The following is a 27,095-nucleotide window of genomic DNA, read 5'->3' as shown; positions in this document are numbered from 1 at the left end:
AGTGCCAATTCAAGTTTATGTGCTTGAATGGACTAACACTAGATCCTAGTGAGATTAACATTTTTTGGTGACCCCGACGTGATAGTTTCGGTTTAAGTATAACGTGTCGCGTATATTAAATTCGAATCCTCGTGTCCGCACATCTTTGCTGATTCTATAATCAACCTCAGATACAACAGATCCTTGCAGATTCAGCACTCCACCTCACAACAGATCCTTGCAGATTCAGCACGCCACCTCAGACACAAAAGATCCTTGCAGATTCTACACTCAACCTCGGATACAACACAAATCCTTGCAGATTCTACACGCAACTTTGGATACATCGCATCCCTCGTGCTAGCCACACGCATTTTGAAGCAAGCAGAAGCGTACTTTATTTCAAAAAGGACGCAAACCGAATCATCGGTAAGGTAACCAGACGTGACACGACACGTATCCTGGAATTTATTTAAAAAAGGGCAGTTGCTCACCGTTCAAGTGGAGAGGATCCAATAACCCCACAAGTGGTTTCGGAAACTTTTACAAAATATAAATCCATTAAAACCCCACAAGTGCTTTTGAAAAAAAAAAAAAATTAATTATCAATGGCGACAGTACAAGAACTCATAGCCCTGCAGGAAGTAAGGGGCAGTAATTTTGATAAATTCGTGGCGACAATTAAAAAGGCTCCGCTTGAAAGAAGAACGGAAGAGTTCTACGTAGGAAAGCGTAATGAGCTAGTGGGGCTTTGGCAGACGTTTGAAAAGGCAGAAAACCAGATCCGCAATGATTCGTCTTTGCCAGAGGACGACCCATACATAGCGGAGAATTTACACAAGAACATTGGAGAAAAGTTTAGTTCAACGATGGACTATATCAAGGCGGAATTAGACAAATTGAAGTCTGCAAAGGAATCCTCCACTGCAAAGAGCAGGGCAGGTCCAACGGAAAAGGCCCAAAAAACTAGTTCAGAAGTCCAAACATCGGTCCAGGTAGAGGAACCTGCATCTGCCCAAGTTGAGGGGCTGGCCCGAAGGATAAAAGCTAGAATGGCTGCCCTTATGCGCCATCTAAAGAGCTTGGACAATATCGAAACCGGACAATCAAATCAATTTTATGGAATAAAGAAGAGACGATCAGAAAGTTGTGGAGTCAAATCACAGATGTGTACGACGAAGTTTGGCAGCAGATTGAGGGCCCTTCCAGAATCGGGCTAGATCAAGATAGCTACGATAGCCTAGAAGATACGGTTCAACATAACCTGATTCGGCAGGCGGTCCTGAAAGACAAATGCTGTGACAATGCAACAAACGCATCTCTACTGGGAAGTAACTTGGCAAAATACAGCGCACTTCCGCTACCGAAGGTAACAATTCCTCAATTCAATGGGGATTGCTTGAAGTGGCGACAGTTCTATGAACTGTTTTTGGAGATGGTTGACAAACAGCCACTCCCCAACGTCCAAAAAATGTGGTATCTCAAAACGAATTTGTCGGGCGAGGCTGACAAACTCATAAGCCATCTAGACTTGAGAGAGGAAAACTACAAAACAGCATGGATGTTGCTTCAAGATCGTTACAACAATAAACAAATTCTTGTTTCAACATTGGTAGAAAAGATTATCAACCAGCCAACAGGAATCTCATCTTCCGCTTCAATAAAGGCTCTGCATGACACCACGAGGGAATGCATGCTAGCCCTGAAAAATTTGGATATCGACACTTCGTCGTGGGACGCTCTACTGATCCAATTGATCACGAAAAAATTGGATCAGACGCTGTACATACGATTCATGCAATCGTTAACAAAGCCGAAGGAAGTCCTACCATGAATGGGTTATTTGCAAATGTGTACGAACTGCTTTAAATACGATCATGTATCGAAAGCATGTACTTCTAGTAACTGCAAAATATGTAGTAATAAGCACAATACTTTACTACATTTGCCAAGCAAATCGAAGACATCTTCAATAGCTTCGAATCAATCACCAACCACAAGGAATGATGCCGCACCAGTCAACACAGCTGCAATCTCGTCAGCATCAGTCGAAGATCAAAAGAACGTGATTCTAGCTACTGCTAAGGTTATCATCAAGGCTGCAAACGGTATGTCAGGCGAATTTAGAGCGGTACTCGACTCGGGCTCACAAGTGAACCTTGTGACTGAAAGGCTGATAAAAAAGTTATCACTTAGAACCAGGGATGCCTCATTGGCCATTGAGGGAGTTGGAAATACTCAAAGGAAGGCTTATCATCGGGTGAATGTGCAGATGTTATCTAATAATTCTGAATTTTCAACTGATTTGGAGGCGTTTGTTTTGCCAACAATTATACCAGCGCAACCGAATCGCGATCTGGACATCTCTAAATGGCAGATCCCACAGAATATTAAATTAGCGGATCCCAACATTAACACGCAAGGAAAGGTTGATATTCTACTTGGAGCAGAGTTCTACTTTAGCCTAATGCAGCCAGGTACAATAAAACTCAGTGGCAATCAACCCATACTACAAAATACTGCGCTCGGCTGGATTGTTGGCGGCTTAATAGAACAAACCTCAACGGACGTCACACCAGCAGCGTTGGCATGTGCTATTTTCGATAGTGAAACGTCACTAGAACAAGCAATCGAAAAACTATTGAAGTTCGAGGAAGTAGAAGCGAGTGAGAAAGTAATGTCTCCGCTAGAGAAGCTGTGTGAATCTCACTACAATCAACATGTTCAGACGGATGAATACGGTCGTTTCATTGTCAGGCTCCCTTTCCGAGAATCTCCAACTGCATTGGGGAAATCACATGCAATGGCGTATAACCGATTTATGAGCCTGGAACGCCGGCTTCTACAGAAGGAAGACATCCGAAGTCAATACATTAAGTTTATGCAAGAATACGAACAATTGGGACACATGCAAAAGATTGACGTGGGGACGGTATCAAACCCAAAATATTTTATCCCACATCATTGTGTTCTCAAACCGGATAGTTCCACAACAAAACTAAGGGTCGTATTTGATGCATCCGCAAAAACCTCATCAGGTTATTCGTTAACTGATTTGACGTACACTGGGCCAACTGTGCAAAGTGAACTTTTTTCTATCTTGCTGCGTTTTCGATTGCCAAAATTTGTCTTTACCACAGACATTGAAAAGATGTATAGGCAAATACTACTACATCCTGATGATCAAAGATATCAGCTGATTATTTGGAGAGAAGATACATCGCATCCAATTACCACTCGTACAGCACCATATCTTGCTACAAAATGTTTGCAGAAAATTGCAGACGACAACATGGATCGTTATCCACTTGGATCAAAGATGCTCAAGGAAAACTTTTATATGGATGATGGGCTCAGTGGTGCCGACAGCTTAAGTACAGCCCTTGAAACTCAAAAGGAATTGATAGCTATTTTGAAGCAACATGGTTTCAATTTAAGAAAATGGTCTTCGAATTCTCTTAGATTGCTGAAAGATATACCACATAGCGACCGAGAAGTCAACTTAGATTTGGATGAAAATATAAACAAAACAATAAAAACATTGGGGTTATATTGGATGCCTCAAGCAGACCAATTTTGCGTGAAGACAAATATCGACCATCATCAAGCAATATCAAAGCGCTCAGTTACGTCTGAACTTGCAAAACTGTTCGACCCTCTTGGTCTACTGGCTCCGGTTGTTGTGAAAGCGAAGATATTTATTCAACAGCTGTGGCAGTTTACATTAGATTGGGATGAACCATTACCAGAGAAACTTTGTGCTACTTGGAAAACATTTCGATGTGAATTGGAAGGTCTCAACAACTTCAAAATACCTCGACATGTATTTTGTGGGGAAATTCCGACAAAAACACAATTACATGTGTTTGCCGATGCATCTGAAAGAGCTTTTGGCGCAGCTGTATACATCCGATTTCTTAAGAATGATGGGCGCGTAACGGTGCGTCTTATCTGTGCAAAATCCAGGGTGGCACCTTTGAAGCAACAAACATTGCCTCGACTGGAACTATGTGCCGCAGTAGTAGCAGCTCAGCTAGCTAACAGAGTAAAGGTTGACTTAAGGCTTCAAGACCATCCTATGTTTCTTTGGACCGATTCGGAAATTGTACTGGCCTGGATAAAATCACAGTCAACTTTATATAAGACTTTTGTTGCTAATAGGGTATCGATTATCCAAACATTAACGTTACCAGAACAATGGAAACACGTACCATCGAAAGAAAATCCAGCCGATATTCTATCGCGTGGACTTCAACCATCAGATCTGGCTAAATGTCGATTATGGTTCCATGGACCAGTTTTTCTTCATGGAAAAGAGGAGCTATGGCCGGCAAAACTTTGTTCTCAAAATGCTATTACTAATAACATGGAGTTAAAGGGAGCAGCTACTGCAGGAATAGTAACTGCTGACATCAATTTCATTTATGGAATCGAACACAAAAATTCCTTCAGGAAATTACAAAGAATCGTGGCGTACGTGCTTAGATTTACAAGAAACTCTCGGATACCAAGGACGGAACGGCCTGAAAATATAGCACTTAATCCCAAAGAGTTGGATCACTCCCTTCGCTTAATTACTCACGCTATACAATCTACCGAGTTCGCAGTCGAAATTAAAGATTTGAAGGCTGAAAAGCAACCGAGCAAGCATAGTTCTTTATGCAGTCTATCACCGTTTTTGGATGATGAAGGTATCATTCGCGTCGGAGGAAGATTGGAACATTCCATGCTACAACCAGATGCAAAACATCCGATAATATTACCATATAACGATTCTTTGGTGAAATTGCTCTTCAAGATGACTCATGAAGAGAATAAGCACTGTGGGCCCCAAGCGCTGTTAAACACAATAAGGCAGCGATTTTGGCCAATCAAAGGCAAAATAACAGCAAGATCAACTGTTCAAAAATTCGTACGATGTACTAGAGCGCGTCCGCAGCTTTATCAACAAGTAATGGGTAATCTGCCAGCAACGAGGATAGTTCCTGCTCGACCGTTCATAAACACTGGAGTAGACTATTGTGGACCATTTTGGGTTCATTACAAGGTGAGGGGCAAACGGCCAACCAAGGCCTACGTAGCTGTATTCTGCTGCTTTGCAACAAAAGCGGTTCATTTAGAACTGGTATCCGATTTGTCCACTGAAGCATTCATTGGTGCTCTAAAGCGGTTTATTGCACGACGTGGGCACTGCCAGAACATATATTGTGACAATGCTACAAACTCTGTCGGAGCCAAAAATAGTTTAGCGGAATTATCTGAAAGCATATATGCTACTAAAGCGAAAGAAGAAATAATATCAGCTTCCAGTTCCCGTCCTCTCACGCCACTATCAAACGACCCAGATAGCCTTGAAGCATTGACTCCGGGACATTTCCTAATAGGAGAAGCTCTAACTTCACAAGTAGACAGCAGAGCAGATACTGTGAAGACATCCAGGACGTCACATTGGAAATTGATTTCTCATATCAAGCAGCAGTTCTGGAAAAGGTGGTCAGAGGAATACCTACAGGAACTTCAACAGCGAAACAAATGGAGGAAAAAGATGTACAATCTTAAAGAAGGAGATATGGTCATTATCAAGGAAGACAATATACCCCCAATGAAGTGGCCATTAGGAAGAATTCTTAAGGTGTTTACCGGTGAGGACGGAGCTGTAAGAGTTGCAGAAGTAAAAACGCAGTCGGGGATATTCAAGCGGGTCATTCACAGACTGGCTACCTTATTTCCGGAAAGTCAAGATGAAGTGTCAACAGACAGGAACACAGCTCAAGACGAGGCAATTTCGACAACGGAACAATCCTTAGAAGATGAAAGAGATACCATTCCGACAAAAAGAATGAATATTGCGTATAACACGGCAATATAGCTTACAAACTATCGCCCATTACAAATACAAAGTTCGATAGTGGTAATGCTAATGAAGTTTTATCTTTGAAAAGGCAATTCCAACAAGTGTACAGCAGCCAAGTGGATTTAACTCGTAATCGCAGTTGTGATTTTAGGAAGCGTGCTAACTCGAACATTGTCTTATCGCCCACAAGTAAAACCTTTTGATTTGTTTATTGTCCTATATGCTCCTTTATACTTCGTGTTGTGTTGTTTCACAAGACTCCTTCACAACAATCTGTAAGAACCCACCAATCAACAATACATGTCGATGCTGAATCATCCACTCATACACCCGCTTCAACAACACTTACTAATTGAACACGGTCAACGCGGCGGAGAATGTTAAGAACATACGAAGATACATACAACAGCACATACATACATATGTAGTTACAATTATTAATTTTATTTGCATAGTTTGCTAACATAACATTTCTTATTTTATTGGTAACGTAAAACTTATTTCATTTAAGTTCACTGCCCATTGCTTACTTTAGTGTCAACATAACGTTTAATTTAATTTCACGGTCATTCGTTCGTTAGCCTTTGCAATGTTTTTAATTTCATTAATGCACATTTATTTACCTCTATTGCAAACATAATACTTCACCTAGTTATAAGTTATGTATGTCAGCAGAAAATGAAGCTTATAAAAGAAGGCTATTAATAAAGAAAGTCAGTCGTCTTTTAGTACTACAACCAACTATTTGTTCTTAATTATTATTCGACGGTTTCCTTCAAGTTTATGTGCTTGTAAGGAACAATTAAAAAGTGGATCCTAAGTGCCAATTCAAGTTTATGTGCTTGAATGGACTCACACTAGATCCTAGTGAGATTAACATTATTATTATTATTATTATTATTATTATTATTATTATTATTATTATTATTATTATTATTATTATTATTATTATTATTATTATTATTATTATTATTATTATTATTATTATTATTATTATTATTATTATTATTATTATTATTATTATTATTATTATTATTATTATTATTATTATTATTATTATTATTATTATTATTATTATTATTATTATTATTATTATTATTATTATTATTATTATTATTATTATTATTATTATTATTATTATTATTATTATTATTATTATTATTATTATTATTATTATTATTATTATTATTATTATTATTATTATTATTATTATTATTATTATTATTATTATTATTATTATTATTATTATTATTATTATTATTATTATTATTATTATTATTATTATTATTATTATTATTATTATTATTATTATTATTATTATTATTATTATTATTATTATTATTATTATTATTATTATTATTATTATTATTATTATTATTATTATTATTATTATTATTATTATTATTATTATTATTATTATTATTATTATTATTATTATTATTATTATTATTATTATTATTATTATTATTATTATTATTATTATTATTATTATTATTATTATTATTATTATTATTATTATTATTATTATTATTATTATTATTATTATTATTATTATTATTATTATTATTATTATTATTATTATTATTATTATTATTATTATTATTATTATTATTATTATTATTATTATTATTATTATTATTATTATTATTATTATTATTATTATTATTATTATTATTATTATTATTATTATTATTATTATTATTATTATTATTATTATTATTATTATTATTATTATTATTATTATTATTATTATTATTATTATTATTGTTATTATTATTATTATTATTATTATTATTATTATTATTATTATTATTATTATTATTATTATTATTATTATTATTATTATTATTATTATTATTATTATTATTATTATTATTATTATTATTATTATTATTATTATTATTATTATTATTATTATTATTATTATTATTATTATTATTATTATTATTATTATTATTATTATTATTATTATTATTATTATTATTATTATTATTATTATTATTATTATTATTATTATTATTATTATTATTATTATTATTATTATTATTATTATTATTATTATTATTATTATTATTATTATTATTATTATTATTATTATTATTATTATTATTATTATTATTATTATTATTATTATTATTATTATTATTATTATTATTATTATTATTATTATTATTATTATTATTATTATTATTATTATTATTATTATTATTATTATTATTATTATTATTATTATTATTATTATTATTATTATTATTATTATTATTATTATTATTATTATTATTATTATTATTATTATTATTATTATTATTATTATTGTTATTATTATTATTATTATTATTATTATTATTATTATTATTATTATTATTATTATTATTATTATTATTATTATTATTATTATTATTATTATTATTATTATTATTATTATTATTATTATTATTATTATTATTATTATTATTATTATTATTATTATTATTATTATTATTATTATTATTATTATTATTATTATTATTATTATTATTATTATTATTATTATTATTATTATTATTATTATTATTATTATTATTATTATTATTATTATTATTATTATTATTATTATTATTATTATTATTATTATTATTATTATTATTATTATTATTATTATTATTATTATTATTATTATTATTATTATTATTATTATTATTATTATTATTATTATTATTATTATTATTACTATTATTATTATTATTATTATTAATTATTATTATTAATAAAAATTATAAAAAAAAATCAAAATTCAGTTTAAACAAAAAATAAAGCTGCAATTTGTTGAGCAAAATTGAGGGACGATTTTTGTCCTCACACCGCCCCCTCTCCTCAAAGGGGCTCGACGATTGCCAATCGGCGGCGTGAAATGGTAATTCGGAATCTCTGACCACCTGCTGTCACCAGTACCGGGTATCCAAAAGAATATACATGAAAATCTCCTCGCTCAAGAGACTGAGTTTGGATGGATTGTCAGTGGCAATCCTACTATAAGGTCGGTTGCTTCTTTCGCCTCCTGGACAGCAACATCAGATCATATTGGCGACCAGCTTCGACGATTTTGGGAATTAGAAAATATTCCCGATGAAAAACCTCGGACCGAATCTGATATTTGGTGTGAAAAGTTCTATGAAGACACTGTTGAAGGAAGATCTGATGGCAAGTACATTGTCAGATTGCCTTTCGAACATAACTTACCGCCTGAAGTTTTCTTAGGAGCTTCAAGGCGTACTGCCATGGGACAATTTATTCGAATGGAAAAGACGCTTAGTAAGTCTCCAGAGTTAGCATTAGAATACAACAATGTCCTGTCAGAATATATTACCCTTGATCACATGGAGCAAACTACAAGTAATGAAATGTCAGAAAACGGACATTACATTTCCTTTTGCCTACCGCATCATGCGGTAATCAAACCAGAGCGAACAACAACCAAAGTACGGGTAGTTTTCAATGCATCCAAGAAAACCGAAAGCGGATATTCTTTGAACGATACTTTACACACTGGCCCAACGCTTCAAACTGAATTAATCGTTATATTACGATGGCGATTCTTTAAGTATGTGTTCAATGGAGACATACAAAAGATGTACCGACAGATGTTTGTTCACGAAGATGATCAAAAATTTCAAAGAATACTATTTCGAACAAATTCTCACACAAATATTCAAGACTTTTGCTTAAAATAGTCACCTTTGGTGTAAATTGTGCTCCGTATTCAGCGATTCGCACATTACTACAATTGAGCAAAGATGGGAAAGAATCTCATCCAACCGCATCTTCTATTTTACAAAACCAAATTTATGTGGATGATATTCTTTCAGGAGCTCATACGTTATCGGAAGCCAAATCAAATGTCCTAGAACTAATTGATCTTCTAAACACCGCTGGGTTCCCTTTAAAAAAGTTGACCGCAATCCATTCTCATATTCTTCAACTTTTGCCGCGGGAAGATCTTCTTGATGAAGATTTTCTCAAATTAGAGGATGTTAGTGAAACAAAAATGCTTGGCATTCGATGGAATATTATGGCAGCTCAATTCTTGTATAAGGTGGAAAAATTTTCTATACCCGATTCTCCTTTAACTAAAAGAAAAATTTTGTCAGTAGTGGCAAAATTGTTCGATCCTGCTGGTTGGATATCACCCATTATTGTAGTAGCAAAAGTCTTGATGCAACAATTGTGGATAGAAGGCACAAACTGGGATGACGAGATAACTTCAAATTCTTTAGAGCAATGGAAGGCATTTATTTCGAACTTCCACGACATTGAAGACATACGAATTCCTCGATGGATTAGATACTCACCGGAATGTGATATACAAATACATGGATTCTGTGACGCCTCGGAGAAGGCTTATTGCGCATGTCTATATATTCGTTCATCTTCAAAAAGTATGGTAGAGTCTCACTTACTGGTATCAAAAAGTAAAGTTGCACCATTAAAAACTGTCAGCTTACCAAGACTCGAGTTATGTGGAGCTGCACTTTTGGCAAAACTTCTGAAATCGGTTTGTATGTATATACTTATGGAGCGACTCCACCATATCCTTAGCCTGGCTTAGAAAACCGCCATTTCATTGGAAGACATTCGTTGCAAACAAGGTTTCTGAGGTTTTAGACAACGCGGGCAACGCAAATTGGCGACATGTTTCGTCTGGCGAAAATCCTGCTGACATGGGAACCAGAGGATGCACTGCTGTGCAATTAAAAGAAAGTATACTTTGGTGGCATGGTCCAAAATTGTTGCAGAAATCTCAAGAGCATTGGCCAAAACAATCCGAGATTAAAGAGCCAACTATCGAAGTAAAGGTTGCAACATTGGAAACAGAAATTTCAATTGAAAAATTCCTTGAAAATTATTCCAAGTTTACTAGAGCCGTTCGAGTGTATAGTTATGTGTTTCGTTTTATTTACAAAAGCCGAAAACTTCCAGGCCATACAGTGAAAATGACACCATTAACAGGTGAGGAACTGTTAATTGGTAAATATGGACTTTTGAGATATGCTCAAATTTCACATTTTCCGTTGGAATATGAAGCTTTAATCACCAATCAACCGATTCATCCCAAAAGCAATCTAATAACATTGATCCCATCCATCGACGAGAATCAACTCATGCGATTAAATGGGCGTTTAGCAAACTCGGATACGAGATTCAAAGAAAGACATCCAATAATCCTTCCCGAAAGCTCTCGCCTGTGTAAACTGTTGATAGAAGATACTCATGAAGAGCTCCTACATGCAGAACACCAGAGTATGTTACACGCTATTCGACAAGAATATTACGTCATTCGTCTTAAAAGCAAGATCCGTCAATGTATACGCAGCTGTCGAAAATGTACAATTTTCAAACACCGTGTTCGAAACCAAATTATGGCTGCATTGCCACCAGAAAGTTGTACATTTTCTCTCCCTTTCACTAATACCGGAATCGACTTTGCAGGACCTTTCGACTTGAAAACTTCACGACTTCGAAAAACCAAAATTCAAAAGGGTTACTCAGCTGTTTTCGTTTGTTCGTCTACTAGAGCAATTCATCTAGAAGTTTGTTCCGAGCTGTCATCGGAGGCATTCCTGGCAACTTTTTCAAGATTCGTTGGTCGTAGAGGTTTTCCTAGCAAAATCTTTACCGACAATGGAACAAACTTTGTAGGTGCAAATCGAACTATCACCAATGAGTACAAAAAATTCTTAAAATCTGCTGAAAGAGCCATTATCGACAAATACAGTTTGCATGGATTTTCTTGGCACTTTATCCCTCCGCATGCGCCTCATATGGGTGGTTTATGGGAAGCCGCCGTAAAAAGCATGAAAACTCATCTAAAGAAAGTCGCTGGCAATACCAAATTCATATACGTAGAGTTTTCAACACTACTGGTACGAATCGAGAGTGTCTTAAATTCACGACCCTTATCACCCATTACCGAAGATCCTACCGAATTAGTTCCGTTAACTCCAGGCCATCTGTTAAGGGGTGCTGCACTTATCGCCACTCCCGAAGACTTTTCTGGCAATTTGACTGTAATCAATAGATGGCAACGGCTGAAAGTTATCCAATTTAATTTGCCAAACGTTGGAAAAATGAATATATTTCAGAGATGGAAAAAAGATATAAATGGAAATCTGCTCAACAAAATCTCAAAAAGGACGATTTTGTTGTTGTCCAAGAGGATCATTTGCCGCCAACTGAATGGCTATGTATACTTCCAAACTGTTAGCAAATTTCTCCCGCTCACAAACTTAATAAACTCTTACATTTTTAGCAATTCCTCTAGTACACCAAGATGTCGGATCTGCAACGAACGACACTTCCTTAAGTATTGTCCTCAATTTCAAACGATGTCTGCATCTAAAAGGAAAATGGAGGCCCAACAGAAAGGATTTTGCTTTAATTGCCTATGCACCTCCCACAAACGTGAGTGGTGCCCAAACAGGAATACGTGCATGGTTTGCAATAAAAAAACACCAAAACAGAAAAGGTTCAACGACATCTTCCAGACCACACAAACGCCAAGTATCCACATCACGCAGCTCCAGTCAAGAACCACCAAAACAACAACATCAGAGCAGAAGTACCAAACGCTCAACAAAACGAGAAACACGCCCGCATTCATCAACGTCCACAAACACTCAGAGCTCAGCCAAACGTCCACGCACAAGTGTCAGCTCAAAAACACACATCTTCTTGCCTACTGTGCTCGCTAGAGTTCTGACAAGCAGCACAAACAGTTGTCCTGGCATCTTTGGTGGAGCGACTAAAGCTGAAGACAACGCGAAGAGGCAGCAAATATTATTGCACCTTGAACCTGCAGTCGTTTCATGACCAATCAGCCAAGGTTCAAATCAGCGGGGAAAAAGTGCGGATCAGCCAAGTCATTCAAGTATTCAAGTGATCGTATGTTGCTTGAAGTTTCTTCACATCGGTAGATTCGGGAAATGTGGTATTTAGTTGGCTTCTAACTTCCCCACTGATTTGAACCTTGGCTGATTGGTCATGGAACGACTGCAAGTTCAAGGTGCAATAATATTTGCTGCCTCTTCGCGTTGTTTAACCGCATGGGAAAATTCATTAACTGATCATAAAGAGATGCCATCTTGGGCTCAGTTAGATGAGTTTATTACCAAAAGACTTGACATGTTGGAATCCATTTCTGACATGAGAAAACCATCCAATCATCATTCCACAACATCCGCAAAATCAAATTCGTTCAATACCAATACTGATACCAGTGGTAAGGTGTGTAAAGTCTGTAAACAAAATCATCCGCTCCGATTCTGTGCGAAGTTCAAATTATGGCCTCTCTATGAAAAGAGAAAATACATAGCCATAAATAAAATTTGCGAAAATTGTCTTTCATATGGACATGTTGTTCAAAAATGCAGAAGTGAAAATTGTTCAGACATTCACATCATCGAAAATATATTTATGCTTAAAAACAAACGTTGGTCTTAAAGACTTTTTGCATTACTATGTCTAAATAATAAATAAACAAAATAATAAATGTATGCGTTCATGCTTTTGTTCATATCGTCATAACTCATTCATTATGTCATTGCGATAAACGAAACGTTCTAGTTAAAAACTGCAAACGCAGATTTATTGTTATTAACTAAAAAGTCAACAACAATGTCGTAGAATGGTTGTAGGCTAATGAACCACAATAGCTATTTTTGTAATAATTATTAAACCATTTTACTAGGTCAAGATATTCAATGTAAATGTGCAAGTTAGCAATAATTTAGTATTTAAGAACAAACTTTTCAATAAAGAATGTAGAAAGTGAAAACTACTTATCGTGTTACAATCATTTCCTCTCCGTCTTAACCAAGTTTATGTGCTTGCGTTAAACCTATAATTTTATCTTGGTGACACTGCCTTGATAAAAGACATCTAAAACCTCATTGAAGGACAAAATAGTCCCTTCAAAATACATGGTGACCCCGACGTGATCGTACCGGTTTAAGTGTAACGTGTCGCGTTTATTTAATTCGAGTTCCCGGATACAGCGCGTTTTCTGATTCGCCATACGATCCCGCATATCCTGATTCTACATACGATCAGCGCATATCCTGATTCTACATACGGTCAGCGCATATCCTGATTCTACAATCGATCCCGCATATCCTGATTCTACATACGATCAGCGCATATCCTGATTCTACATACGGTCAGCGCATATCCTGATTCTACAATCGATCCCGCATATCCTGATTCTACATACGATCAGCGCATATCCTGATTCTACATACGGTCAGCGCATATCCTGATTCTACATACGATCCCACATATCCTGATTCTAAATACGATCCCGCATACAACGCATATCCTTTCTGAGTATACACAGAACCTCAGATACGAACCAGATCCTTGCTGATTCAACTTCGGTTACAACGTTCGAAAACTCATAAAGCTACATATCTAGCAACAACCTCACAAGTGGTTTGGAGATATAGCAATGACAACGGTACAAGACCTTATAGCTCTGCAGGGAGTAAGGGCCAGCAATTTCGACAAATTCGTGTCGACAATTAAGAAGGCGCCGCACGACAGAAGGACGGAGGAGTTCTATTTAAGCAAGCGTAACGAGCTAACGGCGCTCTGGCAGACGTTTGAGAAGGCGGAGAACCAGATCCGCAATGATCCGTCTTTGCCAGAGGATGACCCATATATAGCGGAGAATTTACATAAGAACATTGGAGAAAAATTCAATTCAACAATGGACTACATCGCGGCGGAATTAGACAAAGTGAAGAGCAAGCCAGGTCCATCGGAAAAAGCCCAAGAAATTAGTTCAGAAGGCCAAACTTCGGGCCAGATAGAGGTATATGCATCAACCCAAGTTGAGGGGCTGGCCCGAAGGATAAAAGCCAGAATGGCTGCTCTTAAGCGCCATTTGCAGAGCTTGGACAGTATCGAAGCCGGACAATCAATTCCATTTTATACAATCAAAGAAGATACGATAAAAAAGCTGTGGGGCCAAATCACAGATTTATTCGACGAAATTTGGCAGCAGATCAAGGACCCTTCCAAAATCGGGCTAGATCAAGATAGTTACGATAGCCTAGAAGATTCGGTGCAGCATAACCTAATTCGGCTGGCGGTCCTAAAGGACAAATGCTCTGATAATGTAAGAAACGCACCTCAACTGGGGAGTAACTTGTCAACACACAGTGTAATTCCGCTACCGAAGGTAACAATCCCAAAGTTTAGTGGGGATTATTTAAAATGGCCGGCATTCAGTGATCTTTTTACACAGTTGGTAAACAACCAACGCATACCCACAGTACAAAAGATGTGGTATCTGAAGGCAAATCTGACGGGTGAAGCAGAAAATCTGATTAGTCATATATCAGCTACTGCCGAAAATTATGACGCGGCATGGAAAATGCTGCAAGATCGATACAACAATAAGCGAGTGCTGGTAGCATCGCTTATACATCAACTGGTTGATCAACCATCGACCGGGTCATCTGCCGCGTCCATTAAGCAGCTACATGACGTCACTCAAGAGTGCTTACATGCGCTTAAGAACGTTGGAGTCGACACGTCCTCTTGGAGTCCAATGTTACTTCATCTACTGTCGAGGAAACTAGACCGAAGTACTTACAGCCAGTATGAAAGGTCTATTGTCAACCCAAGGGAGTTGCAGCAAGTTAGCCAATTCCTAGAATTTCTGGAGACTCGATTCCAGTCAATGGAGGCGATGGGTCAAAAGGAAAAAACGTCACCTAAATCGTGTGCTACAGTGGCATCGGCAAACCAAGGAGACAACATGTGTACTCTGTGTAAAAATGGCACCCATACGCTATATCACTGCCAGAGCTTTCTCAAAATGACACCGCCAGAACGACTAAACTTCACTCAAAAGCAAAAACGATGTGTGAACTGTTTAAAGGCGGGCCATTCATCGAAGCAATGTACAACACGATGTTGCACGAAATGCAACAAGAAACACAACACATTGTTGCATCTAGAACGCAAGCAAGGGTCTACGAACAAACAAGATAGTCGTACGACTTTATCAGCTGGAACTGGTACAAAGCCTGCCGGTGGAGTAGCCTCCGTAAATACTGAGTCGTGCAATAATCAGGAAGCCACGGCGCTAGCTGCTGCTAATAAAGAACAAATCAGCTCGTACGTGGTACTCAGCACTGCTGTAGTAAAAATAAAGGTGGATGAAGCAGAAGTGGAGTGTCGCGCTTTGCTCGATTCGGGTTCCCAAGTCAATTTCATCACAGAACGTTTAGTAAAGCGACTTGGCATTTCAATGCAAAAATCAACAATCAATATCAACGGGATCGGTGCAACCAACACTAGAACAAACCATCGAGTAAATGTAGCTCTAAAGTCTCGAATCAACAATTATTCGACTCGACTTGAAGCGTTTGTTTTGCCTCGTATCCTATCACCACAGCCATCACAATTCATTAACATTGAAGATTGGTCGATTCCAAAGAATCTGACGCTAGCTGATCCAGCCTTCAACCGTCCTGATAAAATTGATATATTGCTAGGTGCAGAACATTATCACGAACTATTGTCGATTGGACAAATAAAATTAGCCAAGAATCTCCCTACAATGCAAAACACTGTGTTTGGATGGGTAATCTCAGGAAAAATTCAAGAGGAACAGCCCAGGAACCTTACATGCGGAATATGTACGACGGATGAATCGCTTGACGCCTCTATCGCCCGACTATGGAAATTGGAAGAAATCAAGACAACCAGCAAACCAATGTCCCTCGAAGAAAGACAATGCGAAAATCACTTTAAGCACACCACCAAGGACAACAAAAATCGATTCGTAGTTCGAATACCATTTCATCAAAACCCCGACGCCTTAGGAGATTCTCATGGGATCGCAATCAATCGATTCTTTTCCCTCGAACGCCGGTTGCAGAAGGATCCTGAGTTGAAACAACAATATGTCAAATTCATGGAAGAATATGAAAACCTAGGACACATGACAAAAATATCGACAGATGCTATTCGCTCCCCACACTACTTTATCCCACATCATTGCGTACAACGACCTGAAAGCACAACAACAAAGCTCCGTGTAGTATTCGACGCTTCGGCCAAAACTTCGTCAATGCATTCGCTAAATGATCTTATGTACGCAGGACCTACGGTTCAGAGCGATCTGTTCTCTATACTACTGAGATTTAGGCTACCCAAGTACGTTTTTACAACTGATGTCGAGAAAATGTACAGGCAGGTCTTAATCTCTCCTGAGGACCGCCAGTTTCAACTAATAATTTGGAGAAAGGATGTCACTCAGCCTATAACCTACTACCAACTCAACACAGTCACATATGGCACAAGAGCCGCCCCATATCTGGCAACAAAATGCCTGCAACGAATGGCCAAGGAGAACGCAATCCGCTACCCACTCGCCTCGCAATTTCTGCAAGAGAACTTTTACGTCGACGATGGCCTGGGCGGAGCCGACAGTTTAATAACCGCAGTAAATTTGCAGCAGCAACTCATTCAAGTTATGAAAGACAGCGGGTTCAACTTACGCAAGTGGTGTGCTAATAACCCTCAATTGCTTAAAGACATTTCAGAAGGAGATCAAGAAGTAAATTTAGATTTCGAGAGCTCAAAGGCTGACACCGTTAAAACATTAGGGTTAACATGGCTTCCAAAAGATGACACCTTCTGTGTAAAAGTCAATATTGATCCCGTCAGGAGAGTCACTAAACGTACAGTGACTTCAGATCTTGCCAGACTTTTTGATCCATTAGGGGTACTGTCTCCAGTCACAGTTACGGCCAAAATATTCATACAAGAATTGTGGGAGTTAAAATTAGACTGGGACCAATCGTTACCAGAATCCTTACACTCTAAATGGACCACGTTTCGATCGGACTTAAACGCTCTAAAAAATCTTCAGATATATAGACACATCTTTAAAGGGAGAGTGCCAGAATCAAGGCAACTACACATCTTCACAGACGCGTCAGAAAAGGCGTACGGCGCAGCGGCTTATATGCGATCAACCTTTAAAGATGGAACAATCATGACACGTCTCCTATGTTCGAAGTCTCGCGTTGCCCCACTCAAAAGGCAAACCATACCACGGTTGGAGCTTTGCTCAGCAGTACTTGGAGCCCAGCTAGCTTCAAAAATCAAAATCGATCTTCAATTGACGTGTCCAACCTGGTTTTGGACTGACTCAGAAATCGTGCTGGCCTGGATAAACTCATCATCCGCAGCATTCAATACATTTGTGGCCAATAGAATTGCAATCATACAAGAAATCACTCAGGCAGAACAGTGGCGTCATGTCAGCTCAAAGTGCAATCCAGCCGATGTACTATCTCGCGGCATATCGCCGACAGCCCTTAAAGATTGTACTCTTTGGTTCTGTGGTCCCTTGTTTTTACACGGAAAGGATACAACATGGCCAGAAAAATTCAATTCAAATCTTGCAATTTCGACCAATCTCGAGAGAAAGAGGAAGGTACCAGAGGCACTCGTCACTTCAGTGACACCAACCAACTTTATGTACAACATAAATCACAACAACTCGTTCATCCGTCTACAACGAATCATAGCATACGTTTTGCGTTTCATTACTCAGAGCAGATGCAAAAATACCCTTCGACAGGCCCAAGGATCACTTACAACGGTCGAGCTAGACACGGCTTTAAGGCATATCATCAGGCACATACAAGAGTCGGACTTTAAGGAAGAAATTCAACAACTGAAGAAGTATCAAGAGGTGCGTGGAACAAGTAAACTGAGTAACCTGTCACCATTCTTGGACAATGACGGCCTAATTCGGGTTGGGGGTCGTCTTGAAGCATCGTCTTTGTCATTCGACTCCAAGCATCAACTTCTTATTCCCTACAATGACCCAATTTCAAAATTAATATTTGAAATGGTCCACAAAGAAAATAAACATTGTGGCGCACAAACATTGCTGGGAATCGTACGACAACGGTTTTGGCCACTAAAAGGGAAGATTATGGCTCGAGCTACGGTTCATCGCTGTACAATTTGTAGCAGAGCTAAACCAGCATTTTTTAATCAAGTTATGGGAAACTTGCCTTCCACGCGTGTCACACCAGCCAGAGCCTTCATTAATACTGGGGTAGATTTTTGTGGCCCAATAACAGTACATTACAAACTTCGCGGAAAACGGCCACACAAGGCATACATTGCAGTATTTTGTTGCTTCTCGACGAAGGCAGTACACTTGGAACTAGTGAGTGATCTCACAACAGAGGCATTCATAGGTGCTCTTAAAAGATTCATCGGACGACGTGGGCACTGCCAAAACCTATACTGCGACAACGCAACGAACTTCGTAGGAGCAAAAAACAAGCTACCTGAACTGTCAACCATCATACATACAACAAATGCCCAAGAAGCCATTTCAAATACTTGCAACAACAAGGGCATTCAGTTTCATTTCATTCCGCCAAGAGCGCCACACTTCGGTGGCCTCTGGGAAGCCGCTGTCAAGTCAGCAAAACATCTTCTAATCAGAAGCATGGGGAATGCATCCTTGACTTATGAAGAACTCGAGACTTTGGTCATTGAAATTGAAGCCATATTAAACTCGAGGCCTATTTCTCCGATGTCAAATGATCCCAATGATATAGGTGCACTCACTCCAGGACACTTTTTGATTGGAGAACCAATCACTGCACAAGTGGACTCGCAAGCAAAGCAACCAACCTTAAGCCTAGCGACAAGGTGGAATCTGGTTTCTCGACTTAAGCACGAATTTTGGAGCAGGTGGTCACGAGACTATCTAAACGAACTGCAATATCGCAGTAAGTGGAAAGAGCAGTCGAAGAATCTACAACCAGGAGCCATTGTCATTATAAAAGAAGACAATGTTCCGGTCATGAAGTGGCCCTTAGGTCGTGTTATCAAAACATACAAAGGACCCGACAATTTAGTGAGAGTTGCTGACGTAAAAACCGCATCCGGAGTTTTTAAAAGAGCTATCCAATATTTAGCACCACTTCCGCGACTCGAAGAAGACAACACCTGCAAAGACTTGCCGACCGTGCAACTATCACCAAACCCGACCAATGAGGAAGAGCTGGAGACGCAATCATCCTCAACATCAACAGACGAACGTCCAAGCAAAAGGAAACGAACAACTTCAAGCTCTAGCATCATGCTAACGATGATCGTAGCTCTATGTGCACTTCCCTTAATTTGTGCAAACAAAATAGAGGTAACCAAGTTTGAACCCAACATTGGAATACACTTTGAAGGAATTGGCACCACACGTATCTCAAGATCAGACTGGAAACTTATAACGTACTATGAACTACAACCATACTGGCGAGAGATGGACACATTTACAAATGGCACTTCGGCACTCCAGAAGTTATGTACCCTCATATCCCAAAGGACACCGTGTCTGAACATTCTACATACCCTTGAGCTCGGTTTCTCAGACCTCAAGGACGGAAACCTTTTGCTAAAAAACAAAAGAAGCAAACGTGGTGCTGTAAATATTGTTGGAAACATTGCTAACTCACTTTTTGGAGTTTTGGACTCAAATTACGCGGAACAAATGTCAGACACTATCACCTTAATCAAAGAAGATGAAACCCACATGAAACAGCTCTTAAGAAACCAAACCTCAGTTATTAACTCAACCCTCAACATTTTTAAACAAGTGGCCTGTTCCCGTACTTTATAAAGTGGTAAAAGTCGTAAAAGTTGTAAAAGTCGTAAACGATTTTCATATTAATTTTGTGTACGGGAACGCAAAATGTGTAAAAGTGGTAAAAATTGTAAAAACTTTTTAGTTCTGGAACAGAGCTAAGATGAACTACAACTAAAAGAAGACTTCGACAGCCTTGATCGTCAATTGAACAACATTGAAAAACGGCTACACGAAAACGAACAAGACAGTCACCAATTTAACCTGTTCCAAAATATGGTGTCACTATCTTCTCAATTGTCATTGATATTAGTAAGGCTACACCGAATACAAACAGCAATAATAACAACTTTGTCCGATTCGCATCATGGGGAAATCAGCCCAATGTTACTATCACCACTACAACTTCAATCAGAGCTCATACAAGTCAGAAATCATCTTCCACCAGCATTGCAGCTACCCGTCCGTCAAGATAATCTCCTGCAGCTCTACAAAATTATGAATGTAAAGGGAGAAATCACAGAGAATCATATCATTTTCTATATAACAATTCCTCTATGTGACCCAGAATCTTTGGAACTGCTTAAGCTACATCCAATTCCAGCACTCGTCAATAGCACCATGATGATCATTAGGCCATGTAGCGACCTCATCGCTATAACCCCCCACAGAGATGAATATTATACATTAAATGAACAAGAATGGACACGATGCACACCACTAACAGAAGATGAAGTTTTATGTCCAAATATGCAGTCTAAATTCAATGCGGACGCAGCCAAGTGCCTATGCGAAATTTCACTTCTTCATAATACCACTCGTCCCAGTTGTACCGTGGACCCATTTATAGACGACATGTCGATGACACAACTAAAACACAGCAACCAGTGGATGTATACAATGTCACATCAAACTCAAGTAACCACTGTATGCAATCAGGAACACTCCCGAGTAATATTGCAGGGCACCGGTCTCATTAAAATAAGTCCAGACTGTACCCTAAAATACAAGTCAATGTTCATTCAGGGACATCCAACATATTCATCATCCCTTCACTCGTCATACACAGCCACCGCCAACGTTACAGAAATCAGTTATCCAGACAAACCGCAGTATAGTAAGATACATTTCAAAAATTACATTGACCACATCAAGAATATATCTGAAATTCAAAATCAACTACATCAACAAGTTCTAAATGACCTGCCACTGGAACTTGACAACATCAAAAGACATCATGCAACAGTAGCTTACGCTGCCCTCATTCTTGCAATTGGAATCGTTGTCACAGCAGTCTACAGGAGAAAACAATCCATTAAAATGAAGCCAAGTCAACAACCTCCCATAGCAGCAGTCCGTCAAAATGTCGCGTCATCAGAATTTGTTGTTTCCGTATCATAATATTCATAAGAAAATGAAATTAAAAAAAAAATATATATACATTTTGTTCGTTGTCTAGGTCAAGAACAATCATACTACTGCATTCTTTTTAATGTAAACTAATATATGTTGTACCAGCATATCAAATTTCAGTTGAGCATGGCTCAACGGCGGGGAGCCTGTTCAGACATTCACATCATCGAAAATATATTTATGCTTAAAAACAAACGTTGGTCTTAAAGACTTTTTGCATTACTATGTCTAAATAATAAATAAACAAAATAATAAATGTATGCGTTCATGCTTTTGTTCATATCGTCATAACTCATTCATTATGTCATTGCGATAAACGAAACGTTCTAGTTAAAAACTGCAAACGCAGATTTATTGTTATTAACTAAAAAGTCAACAACAATGTCGTAGAATGGTTGTAGGCTAATGAACCACAATAGCTATTTTTGTAATAATTATTAAACCATTTTACTAGGTCAAGATATTCAATGTAAATGTGCAAGTTAGCAATAATTTAGTATTTAAGAACAAACTTTTCAATAAAGAAAGTAGAAAGTGAAAACTACTTATCGTGTTACAATCATTTCCTCTCCGTCTTAACCAAGTTTATGTGCTTGCGTTAAACCTATAATTTTATCTTGGTGACACTGCCTTGATAAAAGACATCTAAAACCTCATTGAAGGACAAAATAGTCCCTTCAAAATACAAAAATGTTTGCCAAAAGTGTCAAAGCCCACATCTTACTTCTTTGCATCCTGACTCTCCGTCAAAAACTGCATCATTTCATCTAGAAACCCAATATGATGAACAGCCGACTACGTTAGCTACCGCATATCCGAACAATGTTCAACCCGCATATCATATTGAGTTTCAACATAATAACCCAGCTGCAACGTCGGCTTCGACTCACGTGGACACGTCGTACATTATATCAAACTACACTGTGTCAAGAGAAAGAACTATTCTACCCACCGCTTTAATCAATATCGACCATCAAGGAATTACATTCACACTTCGGGCTTTCATTGACCAAGGTTCACAGGAATCATTCGTTTCTAACCGCATTATTCAACGCTTTTCAATTCCTACTTGGAAATCATTTACGACGATTTCTGGTCTTGGTGGAAAAGTTCTGGACAATTCTACAAAATCATGTAACCTGGCTCTAAAGTCAAGAAAATCTAATTTCAAAATCGAATCCTCGGCCATAGTAGTCTCAAATTTGAACTATTTCATGCCTTCGGCTCCTGTTGTAATCTCTGATTGGACCGAGTTGAACGATTTGGACCTAGCTGATCCAGAACACTTCAAACAAGCTCCCATTGACATGTTATTGGGAAGTGACATTCTCCCATTTATTATAAAACCGGGTATCCAAAAGAATATACATGAAAATCTCCTCGCTCAAGAGACTGAGTTTGGATGGATTGTCAGTGGCAATCCTACTGTAAGGTCGGTTACTTCTTTCGCCTCCTGGACAGCAACATCAGATCATATTGGCGACCAGCTTCGTCGATTTTGGGAATTAGAAAATATTCCCGATGAAAAAACTCGGACCGAATCTGATATTTGGTGTGAAAAGTTCTATGAAGACACTGTTGAAGGAAGATCTGATGGCAATTACTTTGTCAGATTGCCTTTCCAACAAAACTTACCGCCTGAAGTCTTCTTAGGAGCTTCAAGGCGTACTGCCATGGGACAATTTATTCGAATGGAAAAGACGCTTAGTAAGTCTCCAGATTTAGCATCAGAATACAACAATGTCCTGTCAGAATATATTACCCTTGATCACATGGAGCAAACTACAAGTAATGAAATGTCAGAAAACGGACATTACATTTCCTTTTACCTACCGCATCATGCGGTAATCAAACCAGAGCGAACAACAACAAAAGTACGGGTAGTTTTCAATGCATCCAAGAAAACCGAAAGCGGATATTCTTTGAACGATACTTTACACACTGGCACAACGCTTCAAAATGAATTAATGAACGTTATATTACGATGGCGATTCTTTAAGTATGTGTTCAATGGAGACATACAAAAGATGTACCGACAGATGTTTGTTCACGAAAATGATCAAAAATTTCAAAGAATACTATTTCAACAAATTCTCACACAAATATTCAAGACTTTTGCTTAAAAATAGTCACCTTTGGTGTAAATTGTGCTCCATATTTAGCGATTCGCACATTACTACAATTGAGCAAAGATGGGAAAGAATCTCATCCAACCGCATCTTCTATTTTACAAAACCAAATTTATGTGGACGATATTCTTTCAGGAGCTCATACGTTATCGGAAGCCAAATCAAATGTCCTAGAACTAATTGATCTTCTAAACACCGCTGGGTTCCCTTTAAAAAAGTTGACCGCAAACCATTCTCATATTCTTCAACTTTTGCCGCGGGAAGATCTTCTTGACGAAGATTTTCTCAAATTAGAGGATGTTAGTGAAACAAAAACGCTTGGCATTCGATGGAATATTATGGCACCTCAATTCTTGAATAAGGTGGAAAAAATTTCTATACCCGATTCTCCTTTAACTAAAAGAAAAATGTTGTCAGTAGTGGCAAAATTGTTCGATCCTGCTGGTTGGATATCACCCATTATTGTAGTAGCAAAAGTCTTGATGCAACAATTGTGGATAGAAGGCACAATCTGGGATGTCGAGATAACATCAAATTCTTTAGAGCAATGGAAGGCATTTATTTCGAACTTCCACGACATTGAAGACATACGAATTCCTCGATGGATTAGATACTCACTGGAATGTGATATACAAATACATGGATTCTGTGACGCCTCGGAGAAGGCTTATTGCGCATGTCTATATATTCGTTCATCTTCAAAAAGTATGGTAGACTCTCACTTACTGGTATCAAAAAGTAAAGTTGCACCATTAAAAACTGTCAGCTTACCAAGACTCGAGTTATGTGGAGCTGCACTTTTGGCAAAACTTCTGAAATCGGTTTGTATGTATATACTTATGGAGCGACTCCACCATATCCTTAGCCTGGCTTAGAAAACCGCCATTTCATTGGAAGACATTCGTTGCAAACAAGGTTTCTGAGGTTTTAGACAACGCGGGCAACGCAAATTGGCGACATGTTTCGTCTGGCGAAAATCCTGCTGACATGGGAACCAGAGGATGCACTGCTGTGGAATTAAAAGAAAGTATACTTTGGTGGCATGGTCCAAAATTGTTGCAGAAATCTCAAGAGCATTGGCCAAAACAATCCGAGATTAAAGAGCCAACTATCGAAGTAAAGGTTGCAACATTGGAAACAGAAATTTCAATTGAAAAATTCCTTGAAAATTATTCCAAGTTTACTAGAGCCGTTCGAGTGTATAGTTATGTGTTTCGTTTTATTTACAAAAGCCGAAAACTTCCAGGCCATACAGTGAAAATGACACCATTAACAGGTGAGGAACTGTTAATTGGTAAATATGGACTTTTGAGATATGCTCAAATTTCACATTTTCCGTTGGAATATGAAGCTTTAATCACCAATCAACCGATTCATCCCAAAAGCAATCTAATAACATTGATCCCATCCATCGACGAGAATCAACTCATGCGATTAAATGGGCGTTTAGCAAACTCGGATACGAGATTCAAAGAAAGACATCCAATAATCCTTCCCGAAAGCTCTCGCCTGTGTAAACTGTTGATAGAAGATACTCATGAAGAGCTCCTACATGCAGAACACCAGAGTATGTTACACGCTATTCGACAAGAATATTACGTCATTCGTCTTAAAAGCAAGATCCGTCAATGTATACGCAGCTGTCGAAAATGTACAATTTTCACACACCGTGTTCGAAACCAAATTATGGCTGCATTGCCACCAGAAAGTTGTACATTTTCTCTCCCTTTCACTAATACCGGAATCGACTTTGCAGGACCTTTCGACTTGAAAACGTCACGACTTCGAAAAGCCAAAATTCAAAAGGGTTACTCAGCTGTTTTCGTTTGTTCGTCTACTAGAGCAATTCATCTAGAAGTTTGTTCCGAGCTGTCATCGGAGGCATTCCTGGCAACTTTTTCAAGATTCGTTGGTCGTAGAGGTTTTCCTAGCAAAATCTTTACCGACAATGGAACAAACTTTGTAGGTGCAAATCGAACTATCATGAGTACAAAAAATTCTTAAAATCTGCTGAAAGAGCCATTATCGACAAATACAGTTTGCATGGATTTTCTTGGCACTTTATCCCTCCGCATGCGCCTCATATGGGTGGTTTATGGGAAGCCCCCGTAAAAAGCATGAAAACTCATCTAAAGAAAGTCGCTGGCAATACCAAATTCATATACGTAGAGTTTTCAACACTACTGGTACGAATCGAGAGTGTCTTAAATTCACGACCCTTATCACCCATTACCGAAGATCCTACCGAATTAGTTCCGTTAACTCCAGGCCATCTGTTAAGGGGTGCTGCACTTATCGCCACTCCCGAAGACTTTTCTGGCAATTTGACTGTAATCAATAGATGGCAACGGCTGAAAGTTATCCAATTTAATTTGCCAAACGTTGGAAAAATGAATATATTTCAGAGATGGAAAAAAGATATAAATGGAAATCTGCTCAACAAAATCTCAAAAAGGACGATTTTGTTGTTGTCCAAGAGGATCATTTGCCGCCAACTGAATGGCTATGTATACTTCCAAACTGTTAGCAAATTTCTCCCGCTCACAAACTTAATAAACTCTTACATTTTTAGCAATTCCTCTAGTACACCAAGATGTCGGATCTGCAACGAACGACACTTCCTTAAGTATTGTCCTCAATTTCAAACGATGTCTGCATCTAAAAGGAAAATGGAGGCCCAACAGAAAGGATTTTGCTTTAATTGCCTATGCACCTCCCACAAACGTGAGTGGTGCCCAAACAGGAATACGTGCATGGTTTGCAATAAAAAACACCAAAACAGAAAAGGTTCAACGACATCTTCCAGACCACACAAACGCCAAGTATCCACATCACGCAGCTCCAGTCAAGAACCACCAAAACAACAACATCAGAGCAGAAGTACCAAACGCTCAACAAAACGAGAAACACGCCCGCATTCATCAACGTCCACAAACACTCAGAGCTCAGCCAAACGTCCACGCACAAGTGTCAGCTCAAAAACACACATCTTCTTGCCTACTGTGCTCGCTAGAGTTCTGACAAGCAGCACAAACAGTTGTCCTGGCATCTTTGGTGG

At 37.9% G+C, this 27,095-nt stretch overlaps 1 protein-coding gene across 1 annotated transcript; it reads left to right on the top strand.

Moving 5' to 3' along the window:
• The first annotated feature begins 1,813 nt into the window (after positions 1-1,813).
• LOC141386751 (uncharacterized) lies at positions 1,814-12,679 on the top strand. The gene is made up of 4 exons (XM_073955671.1): positions 1,814-3,404; positions 8,807-9,413; positions 10,776-11,110; positions 12,120-12,679. Exons 1-4 carry the CDS (start codon positions 1,814-1,816, stop codon positions 12,677-12,679), a joined length of 3,093 nt encoding a protein of 1,030 aa, XP_073811772.1.
• Positions 12,680-27,095: the final 14,416 nt, after the last annotated feature.

Source organism: Musca autumnalis, unplaced genomic scaffold, assembly GCF_047663935.1.
Source record: "Musca autumnalis isolate F117 unplaced genomic scaffold, ASM4766393v1 scaffold_5, whole genome shotgun sequence".
NCBI lineage: Eukaryota > Metazoa > Arthropoda > Insecta > Diptera > Muscidae > Musca > Musca autumnalis.
This window is presented reverse-complemented; position numbering and strand designations above follow the sequence as displayed.